The 23,788-nt window shown below is 40.3% G+C and overlaps 1 protein-coding gene across 1 annotated transcript in view; it reads right to left on the bottom strand.

The window, feature by feature from the left end:
* LARP4B (La ribonucleoprotein 4B) overlaps positions 1 to 23,788 on the bottom strand; it is an 86,783-nt gene that overhangs the window by 38,874 nt on the left and 24,121 nt on the right. The window contains exons 2-3 of the mRNA XM_060005259.1: positions 20,134 to 20,268; positions 19,428 to 19,487 (exon numbers count right to left, since the gene is read on the bottom strand). Of these exons, the coding sequence (XP_059861242.1) occupies positions 19,428 to 19,487; positions 20,134 to 20,214 (141 nt within the window). The 5' untranslated portion in view covers positions 20,215 to 20,268. The remainder of the gene's footprint in view (positions 1 to 19,427; positions 19,488 to 20,133; positions 20,269 to 23,788) is intronic.

The following is a 23,788-nucleotide window of genomic DNA, read 5'->3' as shown; positions in this document are numbered from 1 at the left end:
TTCCACAAGGAAGAAAACCAAGGCAGAGAAAGGTTAGGTAACTTGCCAACAAAAATCATGGTAATTAGAAAACTGTATTCTAATATCAGGAAAAACAAAACATTTATCAAGAGTTCATTAACTTCATGTAACTCACATGAGAAACAACTTGTACTAAAAATATTTCTTTAAAAATGTAGCTACTCTCTTGCAGTCACAGGGACCTCCAACTGATTATCAACAACTCAAGTTTCATCTGCACAGCTTCCTAAGTCTTATTTTTCCACTGAAAAATCATGGCTAAGCAATGGTTATTAGAACCAGCGGTGAGCTGACCTTAAAGGCTACATGCTGAAGCCATCCTATACAAATGACCAATGTTACTCTTTGAAGAGTACAGTATCCCCAAATTCTTGACACTCCAAAGAAACTTTCTAAGCCTCTAAATGCTACGCTCCATTAACAAAAATAAATAACCTACCAACTCAGAAACTTACATTTTCTGGCCAGGAAACAGAATGGTCCCACTGACAAGTAACTGAGTAGGAACTAGAGTAACTAACACCAGAGGAAGGGAAAGGCACATGGAGAACATAAAATAGGTGAGATAATGGAGGAAAAGAAGCACTCGTTTTCTATTTTAAGTTAGCATGGACTACTCCTGGATTTGCCACTAAGTTTAGTAAGGTTTTACAGTCATGACATCTGTAACTCTGGCTTTTTATTTGTAAAATGGAATAACAGTGGCTACTTAAGACTAGTTTAAAAAGATGTCTGTACAAGCACTTTGAGAACTGGAGTTCTGAACAAAGAGCACTCTCGTTAAATGTAGTCTGTCAAATTAGAATACTGTTGGGCACATCTCACAATTGAAAAGCTAATTCAGAACAGTGCACACGTACCTCACCCACGTGTGTAAGAGCAAGACCCATGGGCACTCTACTTGAGGTACAGGCACGGACTCTCGCAGCCAGGTGTCAACCACATCCACTGATGGAAATGATTAGGTAGCGTTTTGCCTCCATAACTACTTAAGGAACAAAACTGATTAACTTGAATGGAACTGTTTCTGGTAAAACTCCCAAATGTGGGCATGGAAAGGAAAGAAAGGAGGTTAATGGATAAATTATAGGATTTAATTTCTACTTGTTTATTTCCATATAATAGGCATAACACTGGAGCCACATCTATCTCCTTACTATTACCATTTTTCTTGCCTAATGCAACAAAAATCACTAAAAATAAACTACTGATTGAATGAGATTTTGCTATTACAAGTATGCAGGTCCAAAGGACAGCTTTAAGAGCAAGACTAACTTCCTGTTTGTTGAATGTTTCACTTATTACAGAAATTCTAGGAAGATGCTCAAACTAGCTGCCCGTTGCAGGATCATTTGCGAAGGTTCTCCCAAACCAGTGGGGCCTGAGCACTGAGGTCCAAAAAGCTCTGCAGGTGCTTCTGACTAAAAGAAGACAGAACCAAGATTTTGGAGCCAGTTAAAAGCATCAAGTTCTACCTCCCTTAGATGGTTACCATACAAAAACAGTGGAAAGCACAGATTTTAATGCCTCTACATTCTGCAAGTGTAAACTTCTTAGAAGTGACTTTAAACACCCAATGGGCCAAAAGTTTGTTCCGCTCCAACGAGGGGCTGGTGGTGAGGACAGGATGGATGAAGACTGAGGGGAGCAGCCTCTGGGGGCACATGCATCTGATGACCAGCATGCAGGGGTTAGTGCTAACGAGAGTTGACACGTAGATTCTGGCTTAAATATACTAACCAGCGAACCAAATTCACGTTCTTCAGTTTGGAAATGGTTAAATTGATGTTATATTAACTTATAGCTTTACAATAACATTCAAACGACTGCCAATTGTTTAGAATAAATCTTTGTTATCTGAGTTAAAAGCAATCAAAATGAAAGATTAACACATCACTGCACAATAATAAGAACTGGTACAGCATACTTACTAACTGTCCACCTCTCTCTTGCCATCCCCAAATAACACCATCTTCTGCCACTGGTAGCTGATAAGGGGGCTTTTCCATCCAAAACAAAGAGATCTCTAGGTCCTGTGGCTTACTGTGCAGGTCCTCACTAAATATCTGCTCTTCTAATGTGTCTTTCGCAGCTGTATTAGTCCATGGGCAGCCCACTTGATATCCACAACCGTCTGCCAGCCCTTCAGAAAACATCTGTCTTGCCAACTCTGCCATCGGGTAACAGGAAAGTTCATTCAAAAACTGGGAGTACAGTTCCTCTGGGAAGCTCTGCAAATCCCCCTTTGAGGGCTTTTCAGATATGAGTGGTAGAACAGTGTCCTTGCAACCTGGTACTGCTATTTCCTTGCTGTCACCTGGGATGACGGGAATCACCTGCGGACCATCGAGAGGAGGAGCTGAGTATCCGTCCACTTCGGCAGGGTCAACACCAGCCAAGCAGGAGCACCCCGCACGAGCGCCCCCTAACTCCATTCTTCCAAAGATCACCTTTGAACTTCCCACCAAACCCACTTCCCTATGTAACCCAGGTCCCTGCACAGTGGGCCTGGCACCCCTTTGTCTGAAACGGCGTGCATGTCTACTTGTCCCGCGCAGACCCACACAGCTGATGATGCCGGGACCACTGCCGCCTTCCTTCAGACAAAGCATCTCCTCCTCTTCTCCACCGAGCAGCTCTGGTTTTCCCACCCCCAATGCACGTCCACCGGAGGCATAAAAAACTTCTTCAGCTGACTCGGAGAAAACCTGCTTCAGTTGCGGGCTCCCACCATTGTCCACAGAGTTCATCTGCACTACTTCTGACTCCCGCGCACCTGGACTCGAACTCTGGTTTAAAGCTGGCACAAGGCTAAGATCTTCATATCTGTCGTCATTCACTCTACAAGTTTCATCATTTTTTTCTACTTGATTTGTTTCAAAGTCAGGGTTTTTTGCTACACTAGAACTAACACAAGCCAGCACATCCTGACTGTGCACCACCTTGCATTTTTGTGCATTTGTTTCCCAGTCAAAGGCTGTTTTAGGGTCTGACTGGACACTTCCTATGTCAATTTTACTGGTTTCTCTGTGATTGGCTCTCAATGATTCTTGTTCAGCACTTTCTAGTCTGTGAGGGTGACTCCCTGAGCTCTTCACACACGTTTCATCCTCTGTTTCACATTCCTCTTCAGCGCAGGTGGAAATACATGCAGAGGAAATGAAGTCACTCTTGAGCCACCTGGAGCCACAGAGAGACTCGCCGTTTCGGGGCACTTCCTGTGAGTTTCGGAACACTCCCTCCACGTCTGCTGCCTGCACTGCACACGTTACATCACTGATCTGGGCCTTGCTGGCCCTAATGTCTGCACTCAGATGTACCTGACAGGCAGCTCTCCATTCAAAAGCCCTCGAACCACAACCCTCATCTTCAAAAATGCTAATTTCATCCTCATGTTGATAAGATGAACTATTTTGAGACTGCAAAGACAATTCTGCTTTGTTTGCAAGCTGGCTGCTTCCCACTTCCAAGCTGTAGTCACCCTGGTGCTGCTCCTCAAGCATCACTGGCCCCAGGAGGAACTCAGTGCCTGGATCATCACATCTGTTAGGGGCTGATTCTTGGATATTTGCATGAATAGGAAGACACTCATTTCCAAAGCTCAGTGAAGTGATACATCTTTCTGAACTTAAATTGATTCTATCTAGACTTATGGAAAGGAGACTGTCTGATCTGCTAACGTCTAAACTGGAACAATCATTGTCTTTTAGTGGTTTTATAGAGTTATTTTCTCCTTCCTTTTCAGAGTTTAAACTCTGATGTACAGTAGCTGTTATAGCACCAGAATCACCGTTTCTTTCAACGTTTGAAGTGCCATTAATTAAATTAACATGTGAATCAGCCACCTGACCTCCCGGTCCTGAACTGCAGTGCTCTCTCCCTTCTGGAACAGTGCACACACACAGTAGCGAGTCAATGTCTGTGCTGATATTTAATGTGGGGAGTGTGCCAACATTACATAATACACTCCTTTCTGTGTAATCTTCAGGAAACCTGGTGGAAGTCTTTGCCTGCAGGTCACCGATGTTTACTTTACAGGGTGGGTCACCATCACTCAAAAGTTCAGAACTAGGTTCAGTTTTCTCGTTAAAAGCTTCCTTCCTTTCCCCTGGGAGTGGCCTGCCCTGCAGGGATGGCTCTGCCCGCGGTGCCTCTGACTCCCCTGGCCCTTGGGCAGCATTGTCTGGTGGCCAGGCCCCTCCGCAGACCCCCTTGGAGGTGACAGCTGGACGACTCTCTGGAGCCGCAGCTGTTCCATGCACATGAGCACACAGCTCATCTCCAACGTCCGGGCCGTCAGGGTCAATAACACAAATACTGTAAAACCCGCTCTCTCGTGAATTCCTACATCGTTTGTGGTCACCACAAATAGGATCTCCACCCTCCCTCTCCCCACGATTCAAACCTGCAGAGTTAGCAGCGCTGCCAATCTGAACAGTTACCGCTACCTCATTCTCTACTGCAGAGCTTTCCCAGGTGGTTGGGTGACAGCAGGGAGGGTGACTGCCAAGGCCCCGGTGGGAGGGCACCCGGGCACGTGAGCGGGGTCCCTCGCCCTCAGGGAGGCCCCCGCTCAGAGGGGCGCAGGCACCTTCACCACCCCACCCGAGAGCAGAGACGTCGGGGTTCTTGTCAGCCTCACCCACACTTTCAGACCCAGTTAAGAACCCAGATGTGGGAGAGGAGACCGAGTTAAGTGGCTGCCCTGGCATTGTACCCTGTCTGTGCACCGGCCTCACAAAAACCCCGGCCCACACACCGGCCCTGCGTCCCACTCCATGAAGTTCCTCACCTCCAAAGGTACCGAATAAAGAAGATAAAGTTTTACTTATCTTGTTCTCTGGTTCCTTCTCCTCCACAGATTTTTCTAACAGGCCAGTTTTTTCACTGTCATTGTCACTACTTAATTCTTTGCTGAAGCAACAACCCATGTTCGAAAGTTCAAAAGCTCACATAAAAATGCTTGTCGCTTTCTGAGCCTCCGCAAGTGCATCTCCCACTAACTTTCTATAGTTTCTGATGAGAAGCCGACACCCAGATCCCAAAAATAACCCTCGCACAGCAGTCACATGTCCCTGCCACTCAAGTCCAAAATCCTAATCACAACAGACCCTGTCCAACAGCCATTCTATTCCACACATTAAAACCCAAATGGCACACGGAATCCAAAGACTGAGAACACAGCAAAAAGATTTTCGTATTATTTTTCTTATTCTCATAAACTCAATAAAAAAATAACTAAAATTATTATCCCAGACAGAAGAAGGAATTTCAGACTTTTGCTTTTTCTACAGTGTTTCAGCATTCTCTGAATTATATTTCATGGAATGGTGGCAACCAAAGGAGTTAACATGTATATTCCCCAAAGGGAAACAAGTGTAAAAATTTGTTTTTTAAAATTCTTAGGTACTTATAGTTGAATCTAATTTTCTGCCTTAAAGAAATAAAGTCTGTGAGTGTTTGGGAATGATCGTGCTAGGCAAGAAACTGGAATGGTGTCTGTTAGAGATGCATGTTGAAATGTTTACGGCAAATGGCACGCTGTTAAATCACACCTGGCCTGAAAATAAATAAGTAAATACATACAGACATAACACTTTTTAAAACTGTGTGTGCAGAGGGGAGGAAAAAACAAAATAAAAGCAAAATGTGAGGGTGGGAACTGTTCAAGTCAGAATGGGCACACTGAGGTTCATTTTATTACTCTACTTCTACAGATGTCTGAAAGTTCTAGTTAAGAAAACAGAAAGAGCAAGAGAAAAAGAGAAAGAAAGAAAATCTGCACCTGCCAATCCAATACAGGAATCCCCTTGAAAGCTCCCAAACGAAGCCCTTCTTCGAGCAGTAGGAGCACCGCCACCCTGCACCCTGTGGTCCAGGACCGCTGACACATACAATGGGTCCGAACCTTCTTCAACATCTGTAAGCTTTGTTCTCAGTATAAGAGATTCTTTTTCTTATTATGATTCAGATATGCTACTCTGAAAACAAAATAATTCTGTTAACTCCTCTGCAAGGAGATTTTTCTACTTTAATCTACAAGTTATGGCTGGTGTACTACTAACATTTTACAAAATGCTGATATCTTTTATTTTTTAAAATAAATTTATTTATTTTATTTATTTATTTTTGGCTATGTTGGGGTCTTCGTTGCTGTGTGTGGGCTTTCTCTAGTTGCGCCGAGCGGGGGCCACTCTTCATTGCGGTGTGCAGGTTTCTCACTGTGGTGGCTTTTTTTATTGGGGAGCATGGGCTCTAGGTGCAGGGGCCTCAGCAGCTGTGGCTCATGGGCTCTTAAGAGCGCAAGCTCAGTAGTTGTGGCGCACGGGCTGAGTTGCTCCGTGGCACGTGGGATCCTCCTGGACCAGGGCTCGAACCCGTGTCCCCTGCATTGGCAGGCAGATTCCCAACCACCGCGCCACCAGGGAAGTCCCAATGCTGATATCTTTGACGAAAAAAGTTTAGGAGTTCTACTTAAACATGAAGATAACAGGGACACTTCTAAATGTACATAAGCTCAAGGACTGAAACCACAGCAGATGATGGTGATGATGATGATGATGATAATGGTAGCACTTATGTGCTATAAGAATCTAAGCACACAAATATTTTCATTTTGTCACACATTTATTTGAATTCACACTCCCAACAACCTGGGGTAGATGTATTAACCCCATTCTACCGATAAAGAGGTCTGTCTCTATCACTATAGAGTTAAATATCCCTACAAAAAATGGATTCTTCACCCAGGAAGACACAAACCCTTCATATCTGTGACATGGAGTTAAATGGAGCAAGAGTTACAGGGGCAAATTCATAAGCTTATCTGCCTAGGTATGTGCCGGTTAGCTTTTACCATGTGTGTAAGCTTTGGCAAATTATTTAGTCTCTTTTTCTCAGTCTTCTCACTTGTAAAATGAGTTGTCGTGATGCTATTAAGTAAAATACTCAGAATCAAACCCCAACATCACTTCAAACTCCTCATAATCTGACCCCAGCCCACTTCTATAATTGCCTCTCATTCTAAGATGCCATCCCCCTCAGCTCCTCTATTTCATCTAAAAAAAACCCAACTGGGAACTCCCTGGTGGTCCAATGGTTAGGACTCGGTGCTTTCACTGCTGAGGGCCTGGGTTCAATCCCTGGTTGGGGAACTAAGATATGTTAGTTTGGCAAGCCTCGCAGCACAGCCAAAAAATAAAATAAAATATAAATAAATAAATTTAAAAACCCCAACTGAATAACCCTGGCATATCCTATCTTTGCTCAAACCGTTTATCAGGTCTCCTCCCCCCAATTTCCAGATCGCACCATCCTTTATAAGGCCACCCCTCTCAATTTTGCAAAACGACTCTCTCCTATCCCCACACACTGCCCCATTCTTCAAGCCCCTGGGAAAGCATCCTAATAGCAAGTCAGTGTCTGCACCATCGACTCAAAGTGGGGGAATCTACAGGCTCTCTAAAAGAATTAAAGGATGCAGGGCTTCCCTGGTGGCGCAGTGGTTGAGAGTCCGCCTGCCGATGCAGGAGACGCAGGTTCGTGCCCCGGTCCGGGAAGATCCCACATGCCGTGGAGCGGCTGGGCCCGTGAGCCATGGCCGCTGAGCCTGTGCGTCCGGAGCCTGTGTTCCGCAACGGGAGAGGCCACAGCAGTGAGAGGCCCGCGTACCACAAAAAAAAAAAAAAAAAAAAAAGATGCAAATACAAAATTTTAAAGATATGTCCATGTTTGCATGTAGGTTTAAGAGTGCAGTGGTGCTATGTGACAACACCTAAATTAACCTAATTTACTGAGAAAAGAACTGGATCTAAAACGTCATAAATTCATTCAAGCCCAGTGAAGACCAGGTGACACCAAGGTGCACCAAAGAAACGAATCAACAAAAGCAGTAAGAAGTTATTCACTCGAAATTCTGCAGTTTAGGTTGTGGTAAACTCAAAGAAATTCTGGGTAAACTAGTACCACAAGTACTTGGTGAAACAGCTTTTAGTTTCAGCAAAACATCACCTGCCAGACGAAATGAATGTCATTAATTTGCATTTTATAGGTTTGAACAATCAAGCTTTATATTTGTATAAGAATTCTTATTACATGCAATAAGAATTTATCAGTAGTTCTATGTTATTAAAAAGACAATTTAAATCAATGACAACCTGGAAAAAGTTCTCACATAAAAGGTTATGAGAAAATGTGGGGAAGGGGAGTAAGAAAATACAGATCTTTTAGAATGTGTTTGAGCTTATATGACGACCAGTCTAAAGCAAGTAGATACAGTTATGCGTTAACATACTTGAAAACCAGGGTAACCACAAATCAGAAACATAAAACAGATTCACAAAAACCAAAAAGAAAGGAACTCGAGCATAATACAAAAGAAAACCAACAAACCACAAAAGGAAAAAGAAGAAATACAAAATTAACTGGAAAACAAGATTTAAAGTGGCAATAAATACATACTAATCAATGATTACTTTAAATGTCAATGGACTAAATGTTCCAATCAAAAGACAGAGTGGCAGGGCTTCCCTGGTGGCACAGTGGTTGAGAGTCTGCCTGCCGATGCAGGGGACGCGGGTTCGTGCCCCGGTCCGGGAAGATCCCACATGCCGCGGAATGGCTGGGCCCGTGAGCCATGGCCGCTGAGCCTGCGCGTCTGGAGCCTGTGCTCTGCAACAGGAGAGGCCACAACAGTGAGAGGCCCACGTACCACAAAAAAAATAAATAAAGACAGAGTGGCAGATTGAATAATAAAATAAGGACCTACAATATGCTGCCTACAGATCACTTTAGGGCAAAAGTCACATATGGACTGGAAGTGAGGAGACAGAAAAAGTCATTTCATGCAAATGGAAATGACAAGAAAGTGGGGGTAGCAATACTCATATCACACAAAATAGACTTTAAAACAAAAGCCATAAAGAAGGACAAAGCCGGACACTATATAATGATAAAACCATCAACAGAAGGAGTGGATATATGCACCCAACATAGGAGCACCTAAATACATAAAACAAATACAACAGACATAAAGGGAAAATTCGATGGGAATATAATAAAAGTAGACTTTAACACTCCACTGACATCAATGGATAGATCTTCTAGATAGAAGATAAATAAGGCAATGAAGATTCTGAATGACACATCAGAATAGTTAGATTTAGTTGATATTTCCAGGACACTGCATCCAAAAAAACCCCAGAATACACATTCTTTTTAAGTATGCATAGAACATTCTCTAGGGTACAAACCAAACCTCAACAAATTTAACAGTATAAAAATTACTTCAAGTATCTTTGCTGATCACAACAGCATGAAACTAGAAATTCACCACAGAAAGAGAAACAAGAAAAAAAACGATTACAGGGAGACTAAACAACATGCTACTAAGAAACCAATGGGTCAACAATGAAATCAAAGAGAAAATTTAAAACATACCTCGAGACAAATGACAATGAAAACACAACCGTACAAAATCTATGGGATGCAGAAAAAGCAGTTCTAAGAGGGAAGTTCATAGCGATACAGGACTTCCTCAAAAAAAAAACAAGAAAAATCTCAAATAAACAACCTAACCTACCACCTAAAGAATCAGAAAAAGAACAAGTGGAACCTAGTGCTGGCAGGAGGGAGGAAATAATAAAGATCAGAAAGGAAATAAATAGAGAGTAAGAAGAAAAAAAACAGAAAAAAAATCAATAAAACCAAGAGCTGGTTTGTTGGGGTTTTTTTTGTGGTACGTGGGCCCCTCACTGCTACGGCCTCTCCTGCTGTGGAGCACAGGCTCCGGACGTGCAGGCCCAGTGGCCACGGCCCCCGGGCCCAGCCGCTCCGCGGCATGTGGGATCCTCCTGGACCAGGGCACGAACCCGTGTCCCCTGCATCAGCAGGCTGACTCTCAACCACTGCGCCACCAGGGAAGCCCAGAGCTGGTTTTTTGATAGGTTAAACAAAAGCAACAAACCTCTGGCCAAGCTCACCAAGAAGAAAAGAGAAGGGATCCAAATAAACAAAATAAGAACTGAAAGAGGAGAAACAACAACCAACACCACAGATTTTTACGGTATTTTAACAAAATACCATAAAAAATATTATGAACAGTTATACGCCAACAAAATGGACAACTCAGAAGAAATGGACAAGTTTCTAGAAACATACAGCCCACCAAAACTGAATCAAGAAGAAACATAATTTGAACAGACCAATCACTAGATGTGAAACAGAATCTGTAATAAAAAAAAAATTCCCTGCAAACAAAAGTCCAGGACTGGATGGCTTCTCTGGGGAATTCTACCAAACGTACAAAGAAGAACTTATACCTAACTTCTCAAACTCTTCCAAAAGACTGAAAAGAAGGAAACACTCCCAAAGTCATTTTATGAAGCCACCATCACCCTGATAATAGAACCATACCAAAAAAAGAAAATTACAGGCCAACATCTTTCATAAATAAAGATGCAAAAATCCTCAACAAAATATTAGCAAACCAAATAAAACAGCACATAAAAAGGATTACACACCATGATCAAGTTGAATTCATTCCAAGGTCACATGGATGGTTCAACACATACAAATCAATGTGATATACCACATCAACAAAAGACAAAAAACACATGATCATCTCAATAGGTACAGGAAAAGCATTTGATAAAATTCAACATCCACTCGGGATAAAAACTCTTCCCAAAGTGGGTACAGAAGGAACATATCTCAACATAATAAAAGTCACATGACAAACCCATAGCCAACATAACACTAAACAATGAAAAGCTGAAAGCGGGACTTCCCTTGTGGCACAGTGGTTAGGAATCCACCTGCCAATGCAGGGGACATGGGTTTGAGTCCTGGTCTGGGAAGATCCCACATGCTGCAGAGCAACTAAGCCTGTGCGCCACAACTACTGAGCCTGCACTCTACAGAGCCCACGAGGCACAACTACTGAGCCCACGTGCCTAGAGCCCATGCTCCACAACAAGAGAAGCCATGGCAATGAGAAGCCCGTGAACCGTAACGAAGAGTGGCCCCAGCTCACAACTAGAGAAAGCCCACGTAGCAATGAAGACCCAGCACAGCCAAAAATAAATAATTTTTTTTAAAAAAGAAAGAAAAGCTGAAAGCCTTCCCATTAAATTCTCAAACAAGCCGAGGATGCCCACTATCACCACTTCTATTCAACATAGTATTGGAATTCCTCACCATAGCAATTAGACAAGAAAAATAAAAAGTATCCAGACCAGAAGGGAAGAGGTAAAGTTATCATTATATGCAGATGACATGATACTCTATATAGAAAACCCTAAAGACTCCACACAAAAACTATTAGAAGTGATCAATGAACTGAGCAAGGTAACAGGATACAAGATTAATATGCAGAGATCTGTTGCACTTCTTTACACTAACAATGAAATATCAGAAACAGAAAGTAAAAAAGCAATCTCGTTTAAAACTGCATACAAAAAATAAAGAAAAAAGAAAAAGAAAAAAACCTAGGAATAAACCTAAACAAGGAGGTGAAAGATTTATGCACTGAGACCTATAAAACACTGATAAAGGAAATCAAAAATGATTCAAGGAAATGGAAAGATATGCCATGCTCTTGGATTGGAAGAATTAATACAGTTAAAATGGCCATACTAACCAAAGCAATCTACAGATTTAATGTGATCCCTATTGGATTACTCATGACATTTTTCACAGAACTAGAACAAATAATCCTAAAATCTATGTGGAACTATGAATAACCCAGAATTGCCAAAGCAATTCTGGAAAGTACAGAGGAAAAAGGAACAAAGTACAAAGCTGTAGGCATAACCCTTCCAGACTTCACACAATACTACAAAGCTACAGTAATCAAAACAGCATACTATTGGCACAAAAACAGACGTACAGATCAATGTAACAGAACAGAGAACCCAGAAATAAACCCACACACCTATGGACAATTAATGTTCAACAAAGGAGTCAGAATATACAGTGGAGAAAAGACAGTCTCTTCAGCAAGTAGTGTTGGGAAAGCTGGACAGCCACACCTAAATTAATGAAGGTAGAACACTCCCTCACACCATACACACAAAAAAACTCAAAACGGCTTAAAGACTTAAATGTAAAACATGACAACATAAAACTCCCAGAAGAGAGCATAAGCAAAATATTCTCTGACATCAATCATAACAGTTTTCTTAGGTTGGTCTCCCAAGGCAAAATAAATAAAAGCAAAAACAAACAAATGGGACCTAATCAAACTTAAAAGTTTTTGCACAGCAAAGGAAACCATAAACAAAACAAAAACACAACCTACAGACTGGGAGAAAATATTTGCAAATGATGCAACTGACAAGGGCTTAATTTCCAAAATACAGAAACAGCTCCTACACCTCAGTAACAAAAAAACAAACAGGCCAGTCAAAAAATGGGCAGAAGATCTAAATAGACATTTCTCCAAAGAAGACATACAGATGGCCAACAGGAACATGCAAAACTACAATGAGGTATCACCTCACACCGGTCAAAATGGCCACCATCAAAAAGCCTACAAATAATAAATGCTGGAGAGGGGGTGGAGAAAAGGGAATGCTCCTACATTGTTGGTGGGAATGTAAATTGGAGCAACCACTGTGGAAAACAGTATGGAGGTTTCTCAAAAAACTAAAAATAGAGTTACCATATGATCCAGTAATCTCACTCCTGGGCATATAACTGGAAAAGATAAAAGCTCTAATTCGAAAAGACACACACACCCCAAGCGGCACTATTTACAACAGCCAAGATATGGAATCAACCTAAATATCTACTGACAGATGAATAATAAGAAGATGTGGTGTATATATATATGTATATATATATATATAAATATAATGGAATACTACCCAGCCACAAAAAAGAATGGAATAATGCCATGTGCAGCAACATGGATGGACCTAGAGATTATCATACGAAGTGAAGAAGTCAGAGAGAGACAAATATATCATTTATATGTGGGATCCAAAATATGATACAAATGAACTTATTTTACAAAACAGAAATAGACTCACAGACACAGAAAACAAACTTATGGTTACCAAAGGGGAAAGGTGGGGAGGGATAAATTGGGAGTATGGGATTAACAGATGCACATTGCCATATATCAAATAGATAAACAACAGGTTTTACTGTATAGCATAGGGAACTATATTCAATATCTCGTAATAAACTATAATGGAAAAGGATAGAAAGAAGAATATAGATATATACATACATATGTATAACTGAATCACTTTGCTATACATCTGAAACGAACACAATATTGTAAATCAACTGTACTTCAATAAAATAAATAAACATAAAAAATGAATTACGCAAGTGTAGGATTGAGAAAAGCAAAAAAAAAGGTTATGAGAGGTCAAGCAAACTGGTGAACTAGGAAGCTCCAGGCTCTCATTCCTTCACAGAAATATCATGAAAAAAACAGAAGTTTCTGAACACACTTGGTAGGAGCTCTGAAAAACAATCACAGTTTACAGCAACTAAGCAAAGAAACAATCACGAAAAGGCTGTGCTCGACATGGCAGAACGTTTTGTGGTGTGGTGTGACCTTGGTCTGGGGTGGCAGCAGCCCAGGTCCCAGATCCCCTCCAGGAGCCAGAGGGAGCAGGGTAAACCTTACTTGCAAATTAGTGTGTCCATCTGTTCTGTCTTAGCTGGAGGCTACCTAAAGGACTGACTTGCCTCTCCTATCTCACATAACTCAGAACACAAATGGGAAAAGTGGGGAATTCCCTGGCAGACCAGTGGTTAGGACTCAATGCTTTCACTGCTGGGGTCCAGCTTCGATCCCTGGTCAGGGAACTATGATCCTGCAAACTGCACAGTGCAGCCAAAAAAAAAAAAGGCGGGGGCAAAGTGTCAGGCACTGCTCATAAAAGCTATAAGGTGACTACAAACCCACACATGCCAGGGCAGAAGATGACACGCAGAGACATAAAAGAACCACCTAAAGCCCCTAGAAGAGGCTGGAGTGTAACTCCAGGAAATTAGGACACTCAAAAGCAGCCATGTATATGGGGAATTCAGAAAGCTACAACCAGGCAAGATGGGTGCTCAAAAACATCCTGAGAAGACCTTCAGCTTTCACTTCAGGCTGATCTCTAGTCTCCAAGGAAGTTGAGCTACTCAGTGAGGGACTGTCCCAGCACAAAGCCAGTCTACAAAGACTGGGAGAGGCAGCTCTACTCCCTCTCACTGGGGGGAGGGTTGGGGGGGGTGGGGCAGGAGGGGGCCACCAGGCAGGGCAGTGCTGGACTGACTGTCTGCTTCAACTCACGACATTCAAGGAATCTCTGTGAAAATATCAGTTGAACACAAGCAAAAGGAACAGAGACATCACTGAATACACATGACAAGGAACGGTCTTTACAAAAATAGTTTGGAAAAGTCTCAAAACCATGAGACTACTATAGCCTTCAACAACAGTGACAACAAACAGCAAACCCCGGGTAAGAAGCGAATCTGACGTCCAAAGTTAACACATTACAAATGTAATCAAATGTCCAGTTTTCAACAACAACAAAATCACAAGGCACACAAAGAAACAGGAAAACACAGCTCATTCAAAGGAACAAAATCAACTGTCCCTGAGAAAATCAGACGTGGAACTTACTAGATGAAGACTTTAAACAATCATCTTAACTATGCTCAAAGAGCTAAGGAAAAGACATGAACAAGGAACTAAAGTTAATCAGGAAAACAAAATGTGAATGAAATGAGAATATCAACAAAGAGATAGGAACTGTAAAAAAGAACCAAACAAATATTTCAGAGCTGAGAAGTACAATAACTGAATTGAAAATTTCACTAGAGGGGCTCAATAGCAGACTTGGACAGGCAGAAGAAAGAATCAGCAAATTTGAAGACAGGACAATTAACATACACATTGTGGGAGTCCCAGGATGAGAAGAGAGGAAGGGTAAGAGAGAATATTTGAAGAAATAATGGCCAAAAATTTCCCAAATTTAATGAAATCCATGAATTTACAAATCTCCACAAACTTCAGGTAGGATAAACCCAGAGACCTATACCAAAACACATTACGATTAAACTGTCAAAAGACAAAGAAAGAAGCTTAAAAGCAGCAAGAGAAAAGTGACTCATCAAGTACAAGAGATCCTCAATAAGATTATCAACCAATTTATCATTAGAAACCTTAAAGGCTAGAAGGCAGCGAGATGAAGGAAAAGTGCTGAAAGAAAAAAACTGAGAATTCTTTATCCACCAAAACTGTCCTTCAAAAATGAAGGACAGGGGCTTCCCTGGTGGCACAGTGGTTGAGAGTCCGCCTGCCGATGCAGGGGACATGGGTTCGTGCCCCGGTCTGGGAGGATCCCACATGCCGCGGAGCGACTGGGCCCGTTAGCCGTGGCCGCTGAGCCTGTGCGTCCCGAGCCTGTGCTCCGCAACGGGAGAGGCCACAACAGTGACAGGCCCGCGTACCGCAAAAAAAAAAAAAAAAAATTAAGGGCATTCACTTCATTTTGGACATTCCCTGGAATGTTAAAGGAGGGACATTCCCTGGGAAAGGACATTAGCAGATAAACAAAAGCCAAAGAATTTAAAAGGCAAATGCATAAAAACAAGCATAAATCTATGGTATTGGGCACATAATAAGAAGATATAATTTGTGACACCAGAAATGGGGGTGGGGAGTTAGAACTTTATAAGAGAAGAGTTTCTGCATGCTACTGAGGTTATTAAGTAGGCAACTTAAAATTTGATAGTTATAACTTCTGGATGTTATATGTAATCCCCATGGTACCACAAAGATATATATATGATATACACAAAGATAAGTTTTTAGGATGAATGACTAAATTATCAATTATGCCATGTTGATGTTAACAAAATTTCTTTTCAATTTAAATAAAGTATGACTTGCAGAGAACTATCAACGAGCTACATTACATAGTTCCTGCCCGAATGGGTCTTAAAACTCCCATGACAAAGCAAACACATTTGAAACATTTAAAAAATAACACAGAACATAATTTATTAAATAAATTTTAATCAAATATACATATAAGGAAGTAATACAGGTGACTATGAAAAAGATGAATCAGTGAAGCTAACAGTTATAACTGAGAATGCCCTTGAAGGACATAAAACTTCTAAGATGGGCAAAAATATTACAGAAGGAAAAAAAAGTATTAGAGTTGATTTTATTCTAAATGGCAGCTCAGCTACTTTTTAATTGTAATTTTTAATTTTAGGTAACTCAGTTACCTAATCCACATAAACAATAGTAGCTTTAATATTCTTTTCTGTGTAATAAAAACAATAAAAAAAATCTATTTGTTTATTCCAGATTTACATCTCAGGGCCTAACCTCTCTAATCAGGTCCAACTGGCACTAATGACCCAATTCACTGCTCACTTAAATTTATACCAGGTGTATTTTCCCTCCACAAACCTTTCCTTCTCCAGTTTCTCCCATCTCGAAATAAATGAAACCACCATCCATTAAGTTGCTCAACTATCCTTGATTTACTTTTCCCTCACCCTAACCCCTAAATCCAATCCATAAATGGTGCCATTGAATCCACCTCCAGAGTAAATCTGAAATCCATTCATTCTTAGTCTAAGCCACCATCATTTCTCACCTTACTTAACAGCTTTTTAATTTGGTTTCCATACTTCTATACTTGGCTCACTACAATACATTCTATTAATATAATAAGGTCAAAATAATCTTCTTAAAATATAAGTCATGCTATTCCCCACCTAAAATCCTCTAGCTCTATCCCAAATTAATTTCAACCACTTAGAGCCAATGCAAATAGTTCCCAAATGGTTGACAAGAGTGAGGTTTTGTCTCTCGTATTACTTTCTACTTGTTGTTTCTCTTTCTAAAGGAAATAACAGATGCCAAAGAGGAAGTTCTCTTCTCGAGTTGGCTCTGAAGCCAGGTTGCCTAGGTTCAAATCCTGGACAGCTGAGCAATCTTGGGGAAATTACTTAAGCCTCTCTGGGTCTCAGTTTCCCCTAGCTAAGATCACTTTTTGGCTGATTGGCTAAACTTGTAAATAGTTACTACTCAATAAGGGTAGTATTTTATAGGGGGAGGGAGCAGGGAGCTGTATAATAAACAATTGATATTACCAATGGATAAATGCAAACCTGCTCCTTAATTATCCAGACATTTATTTCGGGATCACTATGGCCATTCTCCTCCTACTTACACTGCATCCAACTTTGGGGGGAACACTAAACCTTAAAGAAAATGGTTCCTAAATTAGACTGCTAAGCACATTCACCTTCCAGTCATACAACTGCAGACCACTGAGGATCAGCACTCAGAGCCACCACACCAACTATGCTATCCACACACTTAGGTGCACCATGATAACGCTGATTAGAAAAATGTTCAAAGCAATGCCATTTATAATAGCAGGAAAAAGAGAAACAAGTTAAGTAAATGTACCCAAAAACCCAACAGCTAAAGAAGTGACGGCAAATCAACATAAAGAAAATACTACAGGGCAAGTACAAGGGGATATACAGATGAAATCTGCTATGGGGGAAAACATGAGGTGAAATATATATATATTGATTACAACTTCATAAAAGTTGTAATGGATTTCTTTTATTTTCTATAAAATGCAAGTTTGTTTTAAAGTTTTAAAGAACATACATGTTGTGAGCCCAGACGGTCTCTTATGGTCCCTTCCAGCTCTAGTATTTAATGATCCTATGAAAACCTCAAGTGTGCAATACCTTGAAAAACTGATAAATAGTATATGCACGTTACAATATCAGGTGTCAGAGATGTGCTCTACCCAAGAGACTCCAGGGGTACTGGGTTGCAGGACTGGACCAAGAACTAGTCATATAATATTCTATTGTAGTACCTTGACCCTTTAAAATGACAAAGCATGTGTAGGCAGTACTAGTTGCAAATTATTTCGCCACAGAAATGAAATATTGAGTTCTGGCTAAAGTGTTACACTTCTTTTCCACATAGGTCTCTCTCAGTTATTTTCCACGAAGTAATTTTAAAAAGCAAGCAAAGAAACACCAAACCAAAACCCACCCATAGAATCCAAATATCTAGTTTTATGCCCTGAAATATGTTTTAAAGATGTTTGAATATTATATTGGACCGCAAATCAACCAAGAGGAAGAGGGAGATTTGATCTGAAAACAATTATTTTAATCCATCAATGATCTCTGTATAAGTCTTATATTTGGATTTTGAAGTACTTAAGATATTATAAAATTCACTTAAAAAATCAATGTAAAGTACAATATGCAAAAAACCCTACATACATAATAGAATAACAACAATGAAACAAAGTAGTTTGGAACAGATCCCTCATTTTTTAAAATTCTGCCTTACTAAAAATAGATCAACAGGGACTTCCCTGGTGGCGCAGTGGTTAAGAATCTGCCTGCCAATGCAGGAGACACAGGTTTGAGCCCTGGTCTGGGAAGATTTCACATGCTGCGGAGCAACTAAGTCTGCACCACAACTACTGAGCCTGTGCTCTAGAGCCCGTGAGCCACAACTACTGAGCCCACGTGCCACAACTACTGAAGCCCACGTGCCTGGAGCCTGTGCTCCACAACAAGAGAAGCCACCGCAGTGAGAAGCCCGCTCACCGCAACAAAGAGTAGCCCCCGCTCGCCACAACTAGAGAAAGCCTGCGTGCAGCAATGAAGACCCAATGCAGCCAAAAATAAATAAATAAATAAATAAATTTATTATTATTTTTTTTAAAAGATCAACAATCCAATCCCCGCCTTTAGTTTCTACATGAGCTGCTTATATTTTCGGGGTGTAGATGAGGTTGACTATAAATTTAGTAAGATTACTCTTAAAAATTTACTTTTACTTTAAAAAAAAGACTTACTTTTAAAATTTTGTAGGATTTATGAGATCACTTAGAGGACTGCCAAGCTAAATGCGCCTGACTCCAAATGCACCTGACATACGCAAATGCAAACGGTGTAAAGCAGGATTTAAAAACCAGTGGATCTCTATTTCCTTATTCTTTCATTAATCACAGCTAAAATGTGAAATCAATTTTCTTACTAAAAGCTTACTATCACTTTTGTGCTTTAAGGAACACAGGCTATTAAAACGTAAAGTTAATCATATACATACAATAGATGATCAGTGAACCATTAAAAACACTGTGAGGAATACATGAAATTAAATTAATACACATGGCACACTGCTGTCTGTAGAACTATACACATACACACACACACAAGCCAGAAAAGGATATACAGTACTGACATATAGTGTACCCAGGTGGTGGTTCCCCCCACTCTCTTTTTGGGGAACACTGACATTTTCTAATTTTTTTTATAATTAATGTTTGTTGTTAGGCAATATTTGTGAGCCTCAGCTGTGATTAATCTCTGAACTGAATTACCTGACTCAAAGCTGGGATGGAGCTTGTCTGAGAAGTGGTTTGAGATATGGGACCATTCATCTGTAAAATTGAAAACACCAAACACACCATCACAACAGTGTAAAGAAACATATTTTCAAACCATAGTAATTTAGTAAAACAAAACCCACTGAGAAAAGCAAATTTTTACATGACAAAGAAATTCAATGAGATATTCAAAATGATGTAGGAGTCTTGAAATTTAAAATATTTTGAAATTTTGACTGAACACCATTAAGTAAAATTCCTTGTAGTTTCCACAGGGAAAATTAAGAAAACCTACTTTTCCCAATGTCATTTAGAAACTTTAAATATTATTGCTTGACATGATAAAATCGTACAATAAACAAATGCACTCAAAATTAAAAACTTACATAATTCGAATTAACTCTTTAAATAAATACCACTACAATGACTATAATGTTATTAAACTATTTACAAATCACTGCATTTTTCTTGGTGATTTTAAATCCAAAGCTTTAAGTATTCAGAGCTATAAATGACATCTGTTTTCTCTCTCACTTTGAAACTGCTAATTTCCTCTACTAAGCAACCCCTAAATTTACTCAGAATATAACACCTATATTTCAGCATGAGATATGCTAGTGTTCCAAGTGTACTGTAGGATCTGTTATCAGAAGAGAAGAGAGGTACACCAGGCCAGTGTTGGTCTTGGATGCCCACTCACCAGATGAGCGCTGTCTTTGCCTTCCTGGACTCGCTGGCCCTGAGGTTCAGCCACGACCTTAGCGTCCTGATCAGAAGTCATGAGCTGTTTACTTTGTGGCTCCACTGGGAGAAGTTTAATGCTAGCCGTAGGATGCTGTAAAACAAGAGACAGTAAATTGGTAACTTGAGGTGCAGAGTGTAATTAATTCTAAAATGATATTACTAAGCAGTTTTAAAATCTTCAAGTTTTCCAGGACATATGTTTATCCCTCTGGAGTCTAAGTAGTTTAAAGAAATTTGCCCATAATTTCCACCTTACGCACCCAAGAAATAATACTTGTTTTTTAATAAGTTTCTTCTTCACACTGATTTGGTAACCATGATAATATCCTAAGACTTAGAAACTAAATGCTAACATATCCAAGCCCACTCATGTTCAGAAAGTTATTTTTTAAAAACAGAAAATTACAAAATTAATAGAACTCCAATTTGGGATTGATGAATCCCAAATATATATATATATACACACACACACATATATGGTTTTTGACCAGCCCCATTAATTTCATTCTGTTCCAGGAAAACAGCTGTCAGGAGAAATAAACAATAATTCATTTAAAAGGAATCCCTTCGCAATTTCTGAACCAAAGAAACCAAAAACAGTCTAAACAGGGCACAAGTATGCAAAGCAGCCTCTGCAAAGCATTCACTCAGCTCAGAAGCTGGACACTGAACTTCACATACAGTATCTCATTTGATTTTCCCAAATGGCTTATGAAGTAACTCTGGCTCAGAAGGGATAATAGTTTGCATGATTTCATATTATGAGTATCAGAACCAAGATTCTCAGACATCCAGGTGTAGCTTCAGGCACTCCCTCTCTTCACTGTAAACTACACTGCTTCACAAGATAAAGAAGTTGATTTAACCCAGATTTTTCAGGCTGCTTCTGAAAACACATAGTATCCAAGTGGCAGATAAAGAAATTTAAAAGCTAACTGTTCTTGTCTCACCAGGTAACCATGTAGGGTTTTTTTTTGCGGTACGCGGGCCTCTCACTGCTGTGGCCTCTCCCGCTGCGGAGCACAGGCTCTGGATTCGCAGGCTCAGCGGCCATGGCTCGCACACGGGCCCAGCCGCTCCGCAGCATGTGGGGTCTTCCCGGACCGGGGCACGAACCCGTGTCCCCTGCATCGGCAGGAGGACTCTCAACCACTGCACCACCAGGGAAGCCCACCATGTAGGTTTTTAGTTTCTATTATGGCACTCCTTATTCTCAATAAGGAGAGGTAGAGACAGAAGTAGAGACAAAGGCAGAAGTAGAGACAAAGATGTAGAGAACAAACGTATGGACACCAAGGGGGGAAGCAGGGAGTGGTGGTGGGGTGGAGGTGGGATGAACTGGGAGATCAGGATTGACATATATACACTAATATGTATAAAACAGATAACTAATAAGAAAAAAAAAAGTCCAACAACTGGAAAAGTTGCCAACAGAAGGGGTTACTGATATGCACCTCATTAAGCAAGCTGTACAGAGATACACAGCATTAAAATTTGCATTAAAATTAACCTTATTATCAAATATCTGAATCTGAAATAAGACTAAGTATGATGAGTATGATGATGAATATGAGTATGATTGACAACAGTTCCAATAAATAACAAAATAACTTTTTCATTACTTGTTCAAGAAACCAAAACTATTTTAAGACTTACCACTATACAAACTATTGTTTCTTGGCATAAAAGTAGGTCTCTAGGTTGTGAAGACAAATAGGCAAGGGGGGAATAGATCTACTGTCAAAGCAAAATATTTCCTGGCATAAGACCTAGTAATGTGACAACCTGCTAGTGGTCAGAGGCAGCTTTCACAAAGCTTTAACGAGCTGAACAAAAGGAGTCATTTTCCTGATTTGATTTCATTTTCTCTTTACATGAAAAAACAAAGAGATGAAATCAGAGGGCCCACCTGCCTACTTAGTGGTCTTTCTGCTAGCAGACCTGGTTAATTCCATCTGTCAAAGCTCCACCTCAAAAAGTTTTATTAACCTTATTAACTACTTGGGAGAGTATAGTTCTCTTAGTTCTGTTTCTAAACAATTCTTTTCACATATACCTGAAATGTTTGTTTCATAATTAAATATTTATTTAGGTCTTTTGGGACAAAGAAATCCTTAAAAAAATATAAATCAGTTTCAAATAAACATAACTGTATATCAAGGTGGCATAAATATCCAGAGAAGAATTATTCTAAGTGATATTAAAAGATAGTATTTGCACACAAAATCCTAAAAACTCACCAAGAAATCTTAAAATGCACCCAGTAGGCTTGTTCTTTGGGGTAAATGTTGGTATTATTTTGAAACTATTTTACATATTATATACACACATACACACACTGTAATACGATAAGGTAAATAAGAATTACATTAATATTAAGTATTCATTTTTAGCATAAAAGGAAATACAAACATAAAATCAAATAAGCTAGGTAAGATCTACATAATCTTTTTTTATTTATTGTAAATGTAACTTTTTAAACTACAGTTGGCCCTTGAACCACGGGGGTTGAGGTGTGTGGGTTCACTTATACGCAGACTTTTTTCAATAAAAAATACCAGAGGACTACACGATCTGGATCTGTGGTTGGTTGAATCCAAAATGCAGAACCAAGGATACCAGGGTACAAAACTGTGGATATGGAGGGCTGCATGCCAAGTTACATGCTGGTTTTCGACTGCATGGGAGTCAGCGCCCCTAACTCCTACGTTGTTCAAGGGTCAACTGTATAGATTTTCTTTGGCTTTTACTAGTTTTTCTACTAGTATCCTCCTTCTACACCAGGATCCCACACGGCACTGAGCTGTCACTTCTCTCCAGTCTCCTCCAACCTGTGACAGCCCCTCAGTCTTGCCTCCTCATTCAGCCACACTTTTGCAGAACGTTGCTCAATTTGAGATGAACCGGGCACACCTTATCATGACAGCAAGTAAGTGCTCCAAGACTCCTGTGGTCACATCACAGGAGCAACAGGAAAGGAAGGGAGGGGCTCCAGATGGCCAAAGACAGAGAATGTGAGGGGCACAAAGAAAGAATGGAAACAAACATATAAAAATCCACAACAGTTCAAACGCCACCACTATACTAGTCACTTCTGGACGCTGTTATGATACCAACTTCTTTTTCTGAAGATTACTCTAGGAAACAAGCATCAGCCTGCCTTTCCTGGATGACTGTTTCAGCAAAACCAAAGATCAGGGCACACAGTTCACTATACAGGAACCACAATTAAAAACTCATAGTGAATAACAGCATTAGAAAATCAAAATGTTGCAACATCTAATGAAATGATGGTTGATGTCTGCTAAAACTAGCAGAAGAGCTGATGGGGAACTTATAATGATTGGCTCAGAGGGACTGAAGCTACTTTTCAATCTTATCACTAACGTGCAACAAGTAGGTATCACACTCTTAATGGGACGAAGAGTATCAGATCTATGAAGTATTCTTGCCAAAAAAAAAAAGAACCTGAATTCAATCAAACCTCTATATCCAACTCCCAATTTCAAGGAAATTCTGGGAACACTATGTGTTAAATAACACCAACACAAAGCCACTAGCTAAACCCAAAACGTGGGGCATACTACAAACAGATGCCCTCATTTCTACAG

This window comes from Delphinus delphis, chromosome 2, assembly GCF_949987515.2.
Source record: "Delphinus delphis chromosome 2, mDelDel1.2, whole genome shotgun sequence".
NCBI classification, from domain to species: domain Eukaryota; kingdom Metazoa; phylum Chordata; class Mammalia; order Artiodactyla; family Delphinidae; genus Delphinus; species Delphinus delphis.
This window is presented reverse-complemented; position numbering and strand designations above follow the sequence as displayed.